At 31.5% G+C, this 19,028-nt stretch overlaps 2 protein-coding genes and 1 long non-coding RNA gene across 14 annotated transcripts; all 3 read right to left on the reverse strand.

The window, feature by feature from the left end:
* Positions 1-1,347: 1,347 nt before the first annotated feature.
* Positions 1,348-6,271, reverse strand: LOC105777146 (1,4-alpha-glucan-branching enzyme 2-1, chloroplastic/amyloplastic). Of its 12 annotated transcripts, none has more exons than XM_012600238.2 (7): positions 5,872-6,268; positions 5,055-5,176; positions 4,791-4,910; positions 4,100-4,229; positions 3,888-3,998; positions 2,883-2,988; positions 1,348-2,091 (listed from the first exon to the last, which is right to left on the reverse strand). In XM_012600238.2, the coding sequence occupies exons 2-6, from the start codon at positions 5,168-5,170 to the stop codon at positions 2,965-2,967; spliced, it is 501 nt and encodes a 166-aa protein (XP_012455692.1). In that variant the 5' UTR covers positions 5,171-5,176; positions 5,872-6,268; the 3' UTR covers positions 1,348-2,091; positions 2,883-2,964. The 12 variants fall into 12 exon arrangements, 11 of the variants coding, with proteins under 11 accessions (XP_012455692.1, XP_052478258.1, XP_052478255.1 ...); XM_052622298.1 differs by having other exon boundaries at positions 1,415-2,091; positions 3,567-3,998; positions 5,872-6,266; XM_052622295.1 differs by adding an exon at positions 2,691-2,793 and having other exon boundaries at positions 1,415-2,091; positions 2,883-3,998; positions 5,872-6,266.
* An 8,891-nt stretch (positions 6,272-15,162) lies between these two features.
* On the reverse strand, positions 15,163-15,657 carry LOC105777147 (extensin). Its single transcript, XM_012600240.2, has one exon. It carries the CDS (start codon positions 15,655-15,657, stop codon positions 15,163-15,165), a length of 495 nt encoding a protein of 164 aa, XP_012455694.1.
* Positions 15,658-17,029: 1,372 nt separating this feature from the next.
* On the reverse strand, positions 17,030-18,635 carry LOC105777148 (uncharacterized). The gene is made up of 3 exons (XR_001128198.2): positions 18,515-18,635; positions 17,973-18,055; positions 17,030-17,331 (listed from the first exon to the last, which is right to left on the reverse strand). It is a non-coding gene; the product is annotated as an uncharacterized LOC105777148 (long non-coding RNA).
* Between the last annotated feature and the right edge of the window lie 393 nt (positions 18,636-19,028).

The following is a 19,028-nucleotide window of genomic DNA, read 5'->3' on the forward strand; positions in this document are numbered from 1 at the left end:
CAATGACTCTAATTGGTTCTACATGGTCTTCAGGGTGTCATGGAATTCAGACACGCCATCCTCAAGTATGACAACCCCAGTGGTTAAATATTTATCTTTATTAGACTCTTCATCATACATACCCCAGTCTTGATAAGAATATGAGAATATGGATCATATGTTGATTTACTACCTAACCATCCATACGTATAACCGTAAGAATCATAAAGATACTCATAACCTTGTCTCCCATAGTCACAATCATACCTCCAGCTAAGTGTTGAAATACCATTCATATCAAACACGAATGAGTCTTCTGGCCACCTATAGTCATTATTAAACATGATTGTCAATCAATTATCAACAAGAAAAAATTAAGGAAACCATTAAAACAAAATAAATCATCGTATCTATAACTCTAGCTTTGGCCAGCTATCTTCTTAGAAAAGAATACAACAATCACACAAATCAACTTAATCACACACAAACTCCCCGACAATAGCGCAATAACTTGACCACACCCCGGCGTATGTGCATCGAGGCTATGAATCAACACAATTAAAATTAAATATCTAGCGATATGCTGCAAATGTGACAAGTCGAGTTGTAATATTTGTAGTGTTACAATGGAACACTATGGAGTATTCCAAGGATTAAACCCAAGAGAGTTCAGGGACAAGGCAACTAATGCAATCTAAACATGAAAGGAGAAAGTGTAACTAACTACTCGCTAAGTATTGTATTACGGGAAATCATAATCAAAGGTAATTGCACTAATAAACTATTTAACACTACGACTAGATTGTAAAATAGTCAAAATTACACAATCAGCAATACAAGAAACACAAGCGGTTGGTTGACTTCCATGTTGTTGATTAGTCTTTGGATTAGGGATTTAAAAGGCTTAAACTCCTAATTTCCTCAATTTTACCTCTCGATTACCATTTTACCAAATTAGACGATTTATTCCGGCTTATCTCTTGACCTCGCCAAACTAACTCAAGATAACCAAATTGATGCTCGATAGGATCTCCTCTCAGCTCACCTATCTAAATGTTCACTTAGAGGTGTCAATTCTAAGTTTTGAAGTTTATTTGATTTAGTCCAATTTTTACAATTTAGTCCTTGTACCAAAAATTAACCAGACAACATTTCTATTAACTAACCACCATAGTTTTACTTACCTAACATCATTTTCATGCAAACAACAACCCAACACATACCCAAATCATTTATTAAAATAAACACAAGTGTAAGGTGAGAGAAAGCTAAGGAATTTCTTTGATGGTTGCTTTGAGAAGATGATGACAACAACAATGGAGGTGAAAATGCAAGTAAAGTTCAAAATTCTAAACTTTAGAAAGCAAATGAAACTGAAATATATTAATGGATTTGGATGAAAATCAAAATACAAAGTAAGGTTTAAATACCAAAGTGCAAATAATAGAAAAGCTATAGGTTTAAATACCAAAGTGCAGATAATAGAAAAGCTATAGTAAAAACTAACTAAACTACCAACTATACAAATTAAACTCAGAAAAGTTAATGAACTAAACCCTAAAACATGAAGAAGAAAACTAACTACTAAGCTTAAAAGAAGAAAGAAAGTTGGCTTTTTTAAAGTTTTCAACCAAAAGTGCTTTTATTAGTTGAGATATAATTTCGAATTTAAGACAAAAATGCCACTAAAAGTTTTATTTTGACTTGGGATGATGTTGGACAAAAGACTACCCTTGCAATATTTTTCACTCCATTAAGCATCAATGTCACAACACCCAGGCTTTGGTGTCGCAACACCCTTGAAAATGGTGCACTAATGGTTGTGAGGGCTTTTGGTGTCGCGACATCACTGGTGGTGGCCACAATTTCTTCACTTTAACATCTTCAGGGATATCACAACTTCGGAGGCTTGGTGTTGCAATTTTGGGCTCGATGTCGTGGCATCATACCTTTGGTGTCGCGACTCTCTCGATAGTAAGCTTAAAGTTGATTTCTTGTTAAATTTTTTAATCCTCGAGGCGAATGGACTCGGTGTCGTGACTTTCATAGCATTAGTGTTGCGACACCAATGTTGAATGTTGTTTTCCTCGAGGTGAGGTGATTGTCGTTTCCCTACACCAACACAAACACATTATTAGGTCCTCCATGGCACCATTCTGCCATTTTGAGTCTTAAAAAGGACAAAACTAAGTAAAAACATTTATTAATAGTGAAACCCAAAAATCAACAGAAACACTACACCAAAACAGACTTTTAGCGGCATTTTTTTAGGCCTTTAGCGACGCTTTTCCTACAGATGCCGCTATAGATCATCACTTTTAGTGACGCTTTTCCCACAAACAGAGCTATAGAACAGATCTTTAGCGACGCTTTTCACACAAGCCGCTAAAAACATATCTTTAAAAAAATACTTTTTTTAAATAATATTTACTTCTATGATAAATATTATATTATGTTTTAAGGATATATAAAAAATATTATTTAAATTAAATTTTCTCTGAAAATTTTAACTTTAAAACTAAATATAAAAATTAATGAATTTAAATTTAGAATTTAAAATAATAAATTAATAACACAATTAAAATACAAAAGTTAGAACTCTTACGTAAAAATAAAAATTTTATCAAAACTAAAAAAAATAAGGTAATAAAACATACAATGCATTTTCTTAATCAAGTAAATCTTGGTAATAAAAGATGCAATACATTTACTTAATCAAGGAAATCTTGTAATGAACTCAAAGCAATGAGCCTTAGAGAAAAACTTTTTGAGCATGGCTTCGAATTTGAACTGCAGATTTGGTGCCTACATGCTCTGCATGAAAATAAGAGTAACTTAAACTGTTCAAAATATAGTGAACATGGCAAAGATAAGTAAACCAATTCAACTCATTGTGCACTTACCTTCTATTTGGCGCCAGCCACGACCATACAACCTTAAAGCTTCAATCAACCCGACCCACCAAATTGACTATAAAGTCAAGATTCAAGCAAAAAAGCAAATCTGATTCTGAAAAAAAGGAAGAAAATGATTGAGGAACTTTAAAGACCCGAGTCCTAACCAATCAAATGCTGAGCTAAAAATTTGATAATTGAATCAAACCAAAGTCCAAAAAAACTCTAGTAAACTAAACATACTACTCATTACAGTACCTTAAATACCTTATGATCTACATCTATTTCAATTGATTAACTTTAATTTTATAGTTGGTCAGGGGAAAAACTTTTAAAAAAAAAGTACAATTATTAATCTCTTTACATTGCCATACCAAAAATGAGCCAATCAAATAATATTGCTCGAAAATCAACTATCTAATTATTTATGTATAATTAATTAGTAAAAATAAACAATTCAATGATTATATGCAATAAATTAACAGAAATTAATAATTCAATAATTTATCAACATTCAAATTTATGTGTTTATCACTAACAACTGTAAGGGTTGACTTCCATCAATAACAGATCAGTTTCAGAAAATACAACAATAATCCCAGATTTCTCCAAAAACAAACAAAATTGCAGACACTTTAACACAAAAAACACGAATCAAAGAAGGAAAATTAGAAGATCAAATAGGAAACTAACTTGACTTTAATAGCAAGAGCAAGCGAAGCTCTTTTTCTGAAACCCGTACAGTGGATAGAGAAGGAACGGAAAGACAAAAAACCACAAGCTTTTACCTTGATTTTTCTTCTTAATCGTAATTACATGGAGACCATTTAGTCCTCGAGCAAAAATTGTTAAGAAACAGACATAAAGAATGATGCTTCACTACTTGCAAGAACCAAATGTAACATCAGTTTCAAAATAATGTCAAAACTGGGCAATTAACATCTGAGCATATGAATAACTTATTATATAATATCATGAAATTGGAGAATCTCCAAATTCAGTCGTATATAATACCTGCAACCCATGATGGATGTACATCATTGAAGTCACACCATCAAATCTGTACCCATCAAACTTATACTCCTCCAGCCACCATCTTGCATTTGAAAGAAGATACCTCAGTACCTAAAGCAACAATTAAGAAATAATATTTACAACTGGAAGGGAGGAAGCCAAAATCTTTAAACAAGCTATTCATTAAGAAATGTTTAGGTAGAAGTACATACTTCCCAGCTTCCATAATTAAAAAGGCGAGAATCCCACACCGAGTGGTGACCCCTTGACCCCGTGTGGAAGTAATGACCATCAGTTCCATCAAACATGTTCAGCCCATCTAACACATTATTGGAAGCATGGCTGTATTCATAAAACATCATTCATATACACAGGTAGATAAGAAAATAAAATTAGCAACTTAACTTAACTATAGAATAAAAATGAACGGGGATATAGCAAACAAATGCTTTCACAACAAGCTGGTCGTGAACAATCATACTAGAAATTTTATAGTATTCTAGTCATTTATATATTCTCAATCAATTACGAATTTGCTTCTGTCTTTTAGATTTATTTTTTAGCAACCTTTTAGGAAGCAAAAATCAACTAGAGAAACGAAGGAGTAAAAGTGACAACCAATAAGAGCCTAAATTCTAATGGCCATATTTGCATCAACTCTACTGGAAAAATGAGCATAAAGCCAAAGCAGGAAAAGAATAAGAGTTCAAGTTCTCATTTCTTGTACAAACAATCCAGGAAATTTTGTTTGCACAAAAAATCTAACAACAAACACAGAAGAGTTTAAGTTTTCATTTTATTTACAAAACAATCAGGGAAAATGTTTGCACAAAAAGTATAACATTAAATATAGCTGAAGGGCATGTTTCTAGAAATTATATTCTCTACAGACATAACTATTACCTGTACACAATATCCATAAGAACAAGTATACCCAACTCATGAGCCTTATCTATCAATGACTTGAGGTCATCAGAGGTTCCAAAGCGGATACTAGGTGCAAAGAAGTTTGTCACATGGTACCTGCAAAATATTAAATGCAACTTGTTATAAGTAGAAAAGTGTGTCTACTTATATCTGCCACATAGCAGTTAGTACAAGTTTACAAACTTACAAACATACACAACAACAAATAGATTTGAGCTAATATTACGATGGAGGTAATACCCGAAGCTAGCATAATATGAGTGTTCTTGAATAGCCATGATCTGAACAGCATTGTACCCAAGTCTTTTAATACGGGGAAGAACATCATCTCTAAAGTTGGCATATGTGTTAATCATTGGCTCCTACATCAGAGAGTTGATAATACTACGAGAATTGTAACAAAGAAAATAAAGATCAAAGGTGCTCGTGGGACAATTTTTCTTTGAATGACAGAATGCATGATCATTAAGTTTTAACATGTTAGTCATATTCTATACAAGCATGTTAGTCTTATATTATATGCACATGCCATTATCCACAGTGAGACCGAACATAAGGCATAATGATTTAGTTAATTTCTTCTCCAACAAATAGTAAACAAAAACAATTCAATTTCAATGACAAAACCCATTCCCCAAACCACATCTAAACCTTACCAAACTGTAAATAAATAAAACACAAAATTTATGCTTATTTTTATTAACTATTTACTATGTAAAACACTCCATTAACATTAAAATTACTATTTTTTTTTCTTTTGAGAAGTAAAATTCAAATACTTAAATTGCTTTTTCTAATCGAATCAGCGAATTAAGTCAATAATTGCAGTTTCCAACACTAAACTTCGACTGAACCTTGTAATATCCAACTTGAGCTAATTTTAAATCTATTCTAGAAACCCAGAAATAATCAGCCATTAAAGGAAGAAAAGCAAAAACAAAATCCTCCTTTCCACAAAGTTGCTAATCGTATGCAGCTAACTTAAATTGTGAGAGAGCAATCTCGAAGTTTCAAGGTCTTCGTATGATTAATTAAGCCATGGTTAAAGAGAGCTTACCTACGAATCGAAACCACTGACAAGTTGGAGGGTACCACTGACGAAAACCAGCATGCCGCCAGCGTCGGAGGGCTGACAATCGACGGTGGTGATGCTGTGCTGACACCGCTAGAAAGGAAGGCTAGTGAGTTTAGCGACGATGCTCTGAGAGCCTCGGATCTTTTGACCCTCGAAGGTCAACATTAAACCGTCCTGATAGAGATTGGCTAGACCGGCCCTGTTCGAAAAGATGAAATTACCAGAGAACGAGCGAAAAGGAGACAGAAAGAATTGAAGAACTTTGGAGAGAGGGAGAAAGAAGATCCGAGAAAAAGAAAGAAGAGGAGAAAGAAATGAGTTTGAAAAGGTTGAAGAAGCGAAATGCTCATAGACCGCGAAGCGGACGGGAAAAAATTAGGGGTTTCAGCGGGGGAAAATTGGGATAAAAAGGCCCGATTTTTTTAAAATAAAATAATTTTTTTTGGCGTTTTTATATATTGCTTATCTTTTGTAGCGTTTTTTATAAAAACGCTACTAAAAATTAAAGTTCTAATTAGAAACGGCGCCATTTTAATAAGCTTTAATGTATAATTCTGACGTTTTTTGTAAAAAATGCCACTAAAAATTAATTTACTTAAGCCAAACGGTGACGTTTTAAATAAATAATTCTAAACTTTTAAGTAATATTTATAAGAATTATATAAAATTATAAATTTTAGGTTTTTGTCTTTTTGTTTGTATTTTATTTCATTTCTTATAATTTGGTCAAAATAATTAATTATCGTACCTAAATATATATCCATGCATATATATATCAATATTTTTTAACTTATTTATTAATTCTATTTAAACTAATATTTAAATATATCAAATGATTTAGATTAAAATTTTAAAATATATTTTAAAAAAAACTAATTAATCTAAACCCAAAACCTTAATCCGACATCAGAATCCTTAAACCTTAAATCCTAACTCTTAACCCCTAACCCCTCAACCTTAAATCCTAACCCCCAAATCCATACCCCCTAATCCTTAAAATACCATCCAAAAAAATCCCTAAATCTTTAATAATCATAAAATAGTTAAAATCGATTAAACAATAATTAATAGTTAAAATTTTGGTATAAAGTAGCAATAAACAATATTATCTTTATAAATTTTTTTTTATATAAAGTTTGAAATTTATAATATTTTATTTTATTGATAAATGAATAAATTTCTCTAATTAACTAATTTATTATATTCTTTCTCAAATAGATAAATGAAAACAAGAAGGACTAGCAAGTATATGGGATTTTTTTATTGAAGTGATAAAATAGGAATAATAGCGAGTCGGTATATGCATATTTTGAATGATTTCAATTCAAATTCACAAATTTATTTAAGTATTTAAATGTTATTCATGAATTATTTGAGTATTACTATTCAAATTCAATTTAAATTAAATAATATTATCCATCGAATATTTGAATCCTAAAAAACCTAATTTTAAAATTTTAATTTTTTGTGGATATTCATATCCACAAAACCAATTGAATATGGTAAAATTATTTTAATATATATAATCGAATTGTAAGAATTTAGTAACTACTAGATTCATATATCGAAATTACATTTGTTATCCGAATAAGCAATGCAGATTTAAATAATGGATATTCGTGGTATCTACCCACATCCACTGCAATTCATAGCATATAGCAATTTTAAAATCTGAATATAACTATTATTCCAACCTAAAAAAATGTCTTAGATCATCCGAATCCGTAATCGATTTTTCATCTTTAACTAAAATATTTTTATTCCATTAACATATGTAAGTGTCCACCAAGCTTTGTTTTTATTCTATTTATTGATTTTTTCTATTTCTTTAATAATTATTGTTTTATGGTTTTAATGGTGTTTTATTAATTTTTTCAGATTTTGTTGGTTAATAATTTTTATTTATGTTGAAAATAGAGGAAAAATAGTTGATATATATTGTTGGGAACCAAGATAACTTGGTTGAAGAAATGAAAGTAGGAGTGAAAGTGCATTATGAAGAAGCTTACCATCTTTTACAAATTTATCATCTCTTTTACAATTATATACACAAACCAAATCATATACCCAAACCAAAAACCCTAAACAAATTTATTATTATCTCTTTTACAATTATATAAGAACATATTTAAAATGTAAATTAAAAAAAACTAATTAATCTAAACCCAATACTGTAACTCGGCCGCTAAATCCCTAGCTAAACCCTAAATCCCTAACGTCTAACCTCGGCCCTAACCCGTAAACATTAAATCTCAACCCTTAAACCATAATCCCTAAATCCATATATATATACTCCTGATCAATTATAATAACCTTAAAATAGTAACCCCTAAACTGACGTAAAATCTTAAATTAATAATCATCTATAAGCCTAAACCTAAAACCCTAAATTAACTATAGTGATAATTAATTAATTCAATATTTTAAATTTAAATTAATACTATCTCTTTTACGATTATATAAGAAATTTTTAATATATAAATTAAAAACAATTAGTAATCATGTACCCAAAAAACTTTAAAATTATTTTAAATAATAGCATTTTAATTTTTTCATGTGTTTTATTTCAAATTATTTTTAAGTGTTATTTTTTTCTAAAGATTTTAAATATTCAATTAGAAATAAGTTGAATTTTATTTAATTAACATAAATAATAAACCAATTAAGATAAAATATTTTTTGCGGCCCTTTCAAAAAAACGTCGCTAAAAACCTGAGCATTAGCGACGCCTTTTCAAAAACGCCGCTAAAACCCCGAGCATTAGCGGTGCTTAATCAAAAACGCCGCTAAAACCCCGAGCATTAGCGGCGCTTTTTAAAAAACGTTGCTAAAACCCACAGCATTAGCGGCGCTACTCCAAAAACGCCACTAAAGCCCCTGATAGGTCACCAAACGATGCCGTTGGATTTGGTTTTTTGCGGCGTTTTCCCAAAAAACGCCACTAATGCTTTTTTTTAGCGACGTTTTCTTAAAAACACCGCTAATGCACAATCTTTAGCGGCGATTTCTGTAAAGCACCGCTAATGCTTAATTTTACCGGCGTTTTTTGTCCAAACGTGGTTAAAAGTGCCGCTAAAAGCCTGTTTTGGTGTAGTGAAAATATAGAAAAGACACCTAAATTACTTGAGAATAAGATCCTTAAGTGTTTTGGAGAGGCTAATTTGACATATCAAATTACGGCAAATCACAAGGAAATGGTGATATTAAGATTACATATATATTATCATATTTTAACATTGGTGGTTATATTACTTACTCAAGCTAATCTTCTTATCTAAACATGAGAATATGATTTCTAAACGTAAGATTACCATCAACAATCTTAGATTTCATAAGCCAAACATCTTTTGAAGGTAAAATTGTCCCAAATCTCACATTATAAGATTAAAATATTGTCAAAATTTGACATTGTTGATAATAACATTTGGTGTTGACTTGAACTAGTCGATAATTGCTTAAGAAAAACATAGTGTGTGATGGCACTGCATAAAACAGAACAAAAACTAGACACACATGAATTATTTACGCAATTTGATTTCTCTATGTCTGTGGAGCCTAGTTTAGTGAAATGAATTCACTATCTTCGAACTAAATACAACAAGTGACCATAGTTCTATCACACTCCGGTATAACAACCTCACTCTTGTATCAAAAGACTAGATCACTCACATCTAAGCTCTATTCTCTTAATGAAATTAGGCTGTAAAACCAAGAAACAAACTTGTTTTACACTCTGAATGAACTCTCATAAAAATGTTCCTTTATGAACATATAAGTACTATCAATACTTCATACAAAACCTATACAACTGTTTTAAATATATAGAAGTTCAAGACTTGCTAACATACTAGATATTAATTACAATTCAATCCCTATTAAACAACAAATAATAAACATCAGGATACAATCTACTAACAAGGACCAATATAAAGTGGACTATTGAAAGATATGTCTCCAATACTCTCGGTCCAATCCCCACAAAGTAAGGGATTTGATTGTTTAATCTGATTTGATCTAATCTTCAAAGATTTGTTTCTCTACAAGATGAATCTTTAAATATGGGCCAACACACATCCACAAATTTATTTAAGTCATTGCCTAACTAACTTAGTTAAGAAATTTTTTAACTCCAAATAAGGCAAGTTATGTTGCATGTCGAAGTTCTAGTTGAAGTGGTCATGCTAGTCAAAGTGACCACTTCCATTAGCACTTCAACAACAACTTAAAAAAACTAGCCTCAACAATAAAAAAAACTATCAAGGTTGAACAAGTCTTTCATATTTAGAGCACAAATCCATCTTCACAAGGTAACCTTTTAATCCATTTTGATTTGCCTAAATCTCATCAAATCAATTATCTTTAATATAAGGATACAAAAGATCGTAAAATCAATTCATATATTCTTGGATTGCATATCTTAGTATACAATGTAAGTAGATCCAACGGCGGAGCCTAGTAGAGGCCCAGGAGGGCCATGGCCTCCAAGGTTTAATTTTTTTACAGTTTAGTCCTTTGTAAATATACTACAGCCCTCCCAAAAATATAAGTAGGCCCCACAAGGTTTAAGATTTTTGCAATTTCCCCTTTTGTATATATACTATAGCCCTCCCAAAAATATAAGTAGGCCCCTCCAGTATTTTTATAGTATTAAAAATAATATTAAAAAATTATTCTTAATAAAAACAAAGGGAAAATCTTCTTGAAGAAGCTAATTTATTCATGATGACTTTTGAATGGTATTTTTTAAATAATAGTAATTTAATATTTATTTAATATTTTACTTAAAATAATATTATTTTATAAGTAATATAATAATATATATAAAAAGAAAAGAAAATATTAACATATTTTATCATCTTTCTTTTACATATTCGTGCCTAGAAAGAAAAAGAAGAAGTTTTTTCATCATTTTCCTCCAAAATTTAAGTATAAGGTATGCTTTTCTTCAAAATTTTCATAGATTTTGAATCTTTGAATCTTGTTTTACATAAACGTCGAATAGTTTTTTTTATCAAGTTTATTATAAGCTTCAATTAATGGAAGCTTATAAAATTAAGTGAAATGTGTATGTTTTTGGATGAAAAATGATTAGGAGACGGTTTCTAACTTGTTAGAAATGTAAAAACGAAACAAAAATAACTAGATAATGTTATAGTAAGTTTTGGCCAAAGTGAAGGAGAGGAAGAAAACCTTGGTCACTTTGTTTAAAATTATGTCAAATGATAGTTTGTGAAGCAGTGAGTATTCTGGTGAAAATGGAATAAAAATGATTAACCGAGTCGAAAGTTATGTGAATTTCGGATCAGGAAAAGTTGTCACCTTGATAAACCATGTATATTCAAGCTTGCCGTAAAGTCTTTACATTTTCTATGACTTGCGACGCCTTGTTTCATTGGTTCTCGGTGAAGTCTTCTCATTTTTTGGAATTCTCATTGTTGCAGGATGTTACAATCATTTACTGTTTTTTTATAATTTTATAAAATTAAATTTCAGGTCGATTTCAAGAAATGAAGAAGGTAAAGACAATTGATGCTTTTTTTAAGAGGAAAAGTAGTGATGCTAGCCAATCAGTGATGAATGAAAATTCTTCAACTATCGAAGTTAATACTTCTAAATGTCCAAGACTTGAAAGTGAAGATCATCCAAATATTTATTTTACTATTAATAATCTAGAGCAGGATCCGAGATTGTGTCCTCGAATATGGGAATATCCTATTAATCAGCAATATGAAGTTATTCAAGCATATTTAGAAATGGGGTCATATCAAATATGTTTCTCTGAGTACCCACTTTCTGTTGACAGAATCCCCGAAGATTTCAGTCTTCTTAGTTTTGCAAATTTCCTTGGTTGGAGTACTCCCCTACTAAAGATGCAACATATTGTTTCTCATGTAATCTTTTCTCAAAACATATTGTTCGTCATTGAACGAATGCATTTACTGTTAAAGGTTTTAATAATTTGAAAAAAGTTAATGATGGAAAAATGTGTGCTTTCTTGAATCATGTTGGCCAAGATCCATGCTCTCTACATAATAATGCTGAGAAAAGTTGTCAAGATTTGTTAAATCAACCTCTGCACATTGACAAGATTATTAATGCACAAAGTTTAGATAAAAAGAAGGTAACTGCTTACGAGCCAAGACTTCAATTGATTTTTTTTTATGGTTAACTTTGCAAGGATGTACTTTTAGAGGTCATGATGAAACCTCTAATTCAAGAAATCAAGGTAATTTTCTTGAATTGATTACACTGTTAGCTTCCTATAATGATAAAGTTTCAAAAGTTGTTATGGATAATGCTCCAAGACATGCTAAATATACTTCTTATATGATCTAAAAAGAGATTTTACATATTCTTGCAAATAAAGTGCGTCATAAGATTCGTGAAGACATTGGAGATTCTAAATTTTATATCATTATTGATGAGGCACATGATGAGTTTAAAATGAGCATATGGCTATTTTTTTAAGATATATTGATGAGAAAATATTTATAAAAGAGCGTTTCTTTAATCTTGTACATGTCTAAGATATTGCAGCAATATCTTTGAAACAGGAAATATGTGTTGTTTCTCGACATTAATTGTCTCGATGTTCAAGATATTCAAGGTCAAGGATATGATGGTGCTAGCAAAATGCAAGATGAATGGAATGGTTTTCAATCATTATTTTTAAATGATTGCCCCTATGCATATTATGTTCATTACTTGGCTCATCGATTCCAGTTGGCATTAGTTGCTGCTTCTCGAGAGGTAATTCCTATTCATAATTTGTTCTCTGAATTGAACTGCATTGTTAATATAATTAGTGCCTCTAGCAAATGCCATGATCAATTACAAGCTGCCCAAGCAATTGAAATTGCAAATATGCTGGCAATTGATGAACTTGAAACTAGTAAAGGACTTAAACAAATTGGCCCGATGAAACAAGCTGGAGAAACCTGTTGCAGCTCTCATTTTAGTTTTGTTTGTAGCTTGATAAAGATGTTTGATACTACTTGTTCTGTTTTAGAAAATGCTACTGAAAGTGGCTCTAATTATTCTATTCATGGGGATGCAGCTACAGCATATAAGAAGATTACATCTTTTGATTTTGTTTTTATCTTACATCTACTAAAAGAGATCATGGGTATTACATATATTCTTTGTCAACAACTACATAAAAAATCCCAAGATATAGTAAATGTTATGTACTTAGTCTCAAGCACCAATTTTTTTTTTTACAAAAGTTGAGAGAAGATGGTTGGGACAATTTGTTGGAAGTTGTGAAAGCATTTTTGTGAAAAGCACAATATTGATGTTCTTGATATGGATTCTCCATATGTGGTAAAACATGGTCGTCACCAACATGTTAATTTCAATATGGAGCACCATTATCGTGTTGAGATATTCAATGCTGCTATAGATTCTCAACTTCTTGAGCTAAATAGTAGATTTAATGAACAGACAATTTATCTTCTTATCCTTAGCTCTGCTTTGGATCCTAAGAATGCTTATAAACCCTTTGTGAAAATTGAACGTCGATAATGAAAATGAATTGCAAAGAAATAGAGAAAATAGAACACACAGAATTTTATGTGGAAACTCTTTCGGGAAAAAAACCACGAGCAGAGGAGAAGAAAATTCACTATGTCGAATTCTAAAGATACAAGAGGATTATAGACTATGTCTATTTATAGGTTTGTAAAACCATATTCTAATCAAAGTCCAATAGAAGTAATTCAAAAAGATTAAAACACCTATTCTAATCAAACATCAAATAAAGCAAATAAATTTCTATACAAATTCCACTTGTGTAGCCTAAAAAAAAGTAAACATATAATCAAAATATTTCACATCTCGAAATGACCACGGCCCCTTTATTGACTTATAAACACATTAAAAACTTAGCTCAACATCAGACTTAAGATAAAAAAAAATTTTATCCACGTTTGAGAATATAAATTGAAAATATGATACTAACCAAATGCTCCTTTTCAAAAAGCCTTTGGTGTGTAATGTAAAGAGAGAGCCGAATTGTCTTGACTCGTTGGGATTCCTTAGCCTACTTGGCTGGTCCCCAGCACTCATCATACTACGTGCCATCCAGCTAATTTTCCCTGTTTTTCTCTCTATTATTCCTCATTCACACACTAAAAGGATAAGTGATAGATAATGGCAGATTGTCTCCACACCTTCCCTAGAAGCATGTTCCCCCATGGCCCCATTCTCTATTTCTTTAAGATACCTTGTTATCTGGTACTCATTTCGATTAAATTTAAAACCCAATTAATCCTCGTTGTTTTTGTTTTTGAGTAATTTTGGGCAATAAAAATGTGGTGTTTCTTGAGGCTTCAAATTGGGTATTTAGGGATGAGTTCATTGGATCTGACTCATTTCACTCTCCTCAAGCAATCTTTTCTTTTGTCTTTTTGATATATTTTATTATATTTATTTTTCGAAAAATAAGGGTAAGGGACCCTTTGAACCAAAAAGGACAAGCCACTTTGATCTCCACATGAAAAGAGAGGAAGGGTAAGGAAGCATTGATAAAAATACCCATTGTTAAAGCAAAGAAAAAAGGAAGATAGAAGTGGTATTGAAAAACCATAAAAAGTCATACGAAAAAACAATGTAGTATATTGAGGGCCATAATGGCCCTCACAATGCAGTGATAAATATAGGAAAGGGCAACCCTGTGTGTCTCAAAAACATACTCTGCTGGTCAATGGTGTTCCTCATAATAATAATAAGAGTTTAATAGCATTGATAATGCCAGATAGGCTGTGCCAGAACTCTCAATCGAAGATCACACTTTTCTAGATCTTTCGATTGCCTGCCAGTTGGTCGTAGCCACCCAGCATTCACTTTTATTGAGCATAGGCAACCCCTTTGAGCAATGGCTCTTGCAATATTTTTAACAAGTATAATTTGATGCTAATTCAATGAACCCAAGCACTATTAACTGTCCTTAGCATGTAAATTATAAAGTTCAATTATTGTCAAAACTGACTAATTTTCTTATTAGTTTCTAGTTAACCTTAATATTAATACACAAAAAATGGATACAAAAATTATCAGAAACAAACTACAGAACATTCCACAGCAAGAAAAATGAAAGAACCTGAGAACAAAGAGAAAGATTACTCCATATATCTTTAGATTCTCAGTTCCATTTCACCATAAAAGCATTGAAGTAGCTCCCCTTAATCCTTTTTCCTCTCAGCTGTAGAAAATTTCCCCAGATTTGCTAATCTGCCACATTATTTTTTCACTTTTCTTTTTTAGCTTTTAATGTCAAAAGACATAAAGGAAAAAACCCAACAACGAAACAACCCAACAAGCTAACAGCTTTTCAGACCCTGAAGGGGGTGGAGGAGTGTGGTAATAAAATGGGAAGTAAGGAACAATGGGGTTCGGAGGTGGCGGTGTTGGGTAGTTTTTGTACGTCGGTGGAGGGTAGTACATGCCGCCAATGACACCACCAGGCGGTGGGGGAGCATAGTTGTTGTTGTTACCCCCGGATTGAGCTGGTGGTGGTGGAGAGTAGTAGTAGCTGCCACCACCACTAGAGGTGGGTGGAGATGGAGGTGGTGGGCAGTAGTTGGGGTTATTAGCGGGAGGAGGTGGCGAAGCTGCAGGCGGCGGTGGAGACGGTGGCGGCGGAGATGGGACTTGCTGCTGGCAAGGGGTGCATTTTATGGGATCGGTACTAGTTTCTTCTGAAAGTACTGAACTCAGTAGCATCATCAGCAATGTCGAAACGACAGTGATCGTCTGAAAAATTTTCATCTCTTTTTGGGAGAAAATTAGCAACTTTGTTTCCCTGATTTGATGAAGTGAAAATGAGAAAGGAGAGGAAGGGAGAGAAAGTGAGTGAAAGAGTGTGGGTTGAGTTAAAAGGAAATCAGTGCGTTCCCTTATGATTCAAGTTTGAAGTTTACGGGAAGCTATTTTTATACGATTGATTAAACCAAAATTATTAATTTTTCTTTTTGAAATTATTTATATATGGAAAAGTGGGCATGGATGGAACTTGAAAGTCTAAAAGATGACACCGACACGTTTTAACTTTAACCTTTGAACAGGGCGCCGAATTTTACGCGGAATCTCAGGAGTTTTACGTCCATGTGCTCAGAAGTTGGGGGTAGTTTCGGTATTTTCAAATATAATTGTGGAAATTAAGCTCATCCATTTCAAATTTATTGATTTTTCAAATAAATATATTATTCTTTTAAATATTCAATTGATTTTATGTTATTTATTAATTAAGCCTTAATTAATATAGTTTTTGACAAATCAAAAATTAACTAGTAAATTTAAATTATAAATTTTGTTTGATATATTTCTTAACATCAAGTAGATGATAAGATTAAATTGTTTAATAAATGTAATTTTAAAATTTAAAGTTAGAGTATTTAACAGATAATGTTAAAAGAAATAAAATAAAATAATTGAAACAATATCAACATTGAGTGATAAGCAACTCATCATCTACTTATAATTTTTTGTGAGTAATACGTGAAAATAACAATGTAACACCCCATTCTCGGTCTAGTCATCAAACTCGAACTTTAAGATTCTATGAAAGTGAATCAAAAACATTCATAAGCAATTTAATCAAATAACATTCAATAAATCAATATATACAAGTTAAGTTCATGTTAAACATGCATTACAATCAAATCTAAGTCTCAATCGAGCTTACGAAAGCCTTTAAAATAGTTCGGAACCAAATTAGGATCATTTTGAAATATTTACAAAATAATAGGTAAAAAGTTAAAACAGGGGTCACACGGTCATATGGAAAGGTTGAGGCCGTGTGGTGCTATCACATAGTTGTGTCCCCAAATTGTGTAACAAACTAATGCCATGTAGTCCAAGGTCACACAGTCGTGTCGCCAAGCCATGTAACTAACTGTGGCCGTGTGAACTAAAAACCAACCTGAACATGTAGCACACACAGTCGTGTCAACAACCCATGTGTGACATACGGCCGTGTGGTAGCCTATGTGCAGTATAAATGACTTATTTGTACAAGTTTTATACCATCCAAGCTAAGTGACCTATAATGCCAATTTATGTCATTCATTCCCACACCAAAACATACATATTTCAAAGCTAAAACATTAACTCACATAATCATTTAAACATACAACCAATATACCTTAATTGGCATCAACAATTTATTAAACACAATTCATGTCTCAACCATTTCATATCACAACTCAACCATACCAAACATAAGCATTTGCTTAACACAATAAAAAATTATAGCCATTTCATGCCACCATCTAAAACATATGTATAATGTCATTCAAAATACCAAACTTAGCATATACCAAACATCCAAACTAAGTACATGCCACAAGTAACCAAAATGAAACATCAAAAGTCTATTGAATCGAGAGACGGTAGGTGTGAGCTTCTTGCTGATCCGATTGACATGTTCCAAATGTCCAAAATCTATAAAAAAATAGTAACACGGGTAAGTATATAAAATACTTAGTAAGTTCATGCATTATAAACATTTACGTACCTCAATTTCTTATCACACACAACATCATGTAATATAAATATACCTATGAAGATTTAAACAACATCATTAATGAGTAAGGTTTGAGCTCATTCACATATAAAACCTTAAATGTTCACATTTGATTTCAAACCAACGTATTCTTTGAATTCAAATCATAAACATTACTTTGACAACATCCAATGGCATAGCATCTCATTTCATCCACAATATTACCTGATGAAACTTTGTAAAAAAAACTCTGTACACAGGTGAAAGTAGTAATGTCTAGTTACCTGTTTGGGTTAAACCTACACGAATCGGATAATAGTCTTTAGTCACCCATGAGGGTTAAACCTACACAACAAATAGCCTGGATAGGGCTTAATATACCTATATTCTCGAGTCCACAACATATGCTGGAGCTCGGAACCTATGGCCAACAACCCATAACCTCGTATACAAGATTTTTACTAATTTCATCGAGACTTATCTCACATTGTATCATAATTCATATACACCAACAATCACCATAACCAAATCAAATATAACATATTAGTATTAGCAATTTAGTTATGCAGTATGAACTTACCTGACAAAATCGTAGTGGTTTAATTAGCAGGGACTAATCGTCAATTTTTCTTTTTCATCATACATCATCTGGTTGTTGTAATTCTTGATCGAAAGCAGAAATTGAATCAATTAACTATTTCAATTTACATTTAACAGCATATAGAAGTCATATGATATATCAATTCCATTTATACAAAAATTCTCCAAACTTTACATTTATCTCAATTTAGTCCTAAAACTTAAAACAAGTTTATTTTCCACAATTAAGCTCAACACTAAGATGCCGAATTCATCATCCTCAAATAATGAAATTTTATAGAAATATTAAGCTAATTTCAGCATATTATCAATTTAATCCCTAAACTCAAAACTATTAAAATTACTGCACAAAAGAGTCATATTTCAACGTTAAGCTTCAACATCTAAAAAGCTTCAAGTACATTAATGGTAAAATTTTAAAACTTTGACAATATTTTAAAATAGTCCTTAGGCTAGTTAGATTAAGCTACAATGATCTAAAAAACTTAAAAGTTACGAAAAACTGATAAAGAAATTACTTACATGCACAAAACCTAGCTTTGCCGAATGTGAAGCTTAACTATGGTGTTTTTAGCTTGGTTTTTCGGTGGAAGAACTAATGAAAGAGATGAAGACTCCTTTTTCTTTTTTCTTTTTTTAACTTTTTGTTTCATTAAAATTAATATAATAAGACACAGACATTTTATTGAATTTCTCCCACTAACCGTCCACCCTAATTAAAAATTGTATAATTACCATTTAAAACCTTAAAAAAACTTTAATCATAAAGTTTAGCTAATAGAAATTAATAGAGATTAAGTTTTATGTATTTTACAATTTAGTCTTTTTTCCTTAATTAACCAGTCAAAAGTCAAAATTACCGGACCAAACCTTAATACAACATCTAAATAACTTTGTAAATATGAAATAAATAATATTTATAGACTCATTTCGGAATTGTGGTCCCAAAACCACTGAAATCGGGCTGTTACAAACAAGCATACATGGCATTACACATTAAATAATATGTTTGACACATCAAATTTTAAAAATAACA

The sequence above is a fragment of the Gossypium raimondii genome, chromosome 10 (assembly GCF_025698545.1).
Source record: "Gossypium raimondii isolate GPD5lz chromosome 10, ASM2569854v1, whole genome shotgun sequence".
In the NCBI taxonomy this organism is placed as follows: Eukaryota; Viridiplantae; Streptophyta; class Magnoliopsida; order Malvales; family Malvaceae; genus Gossypium; species Gossypium raimondii.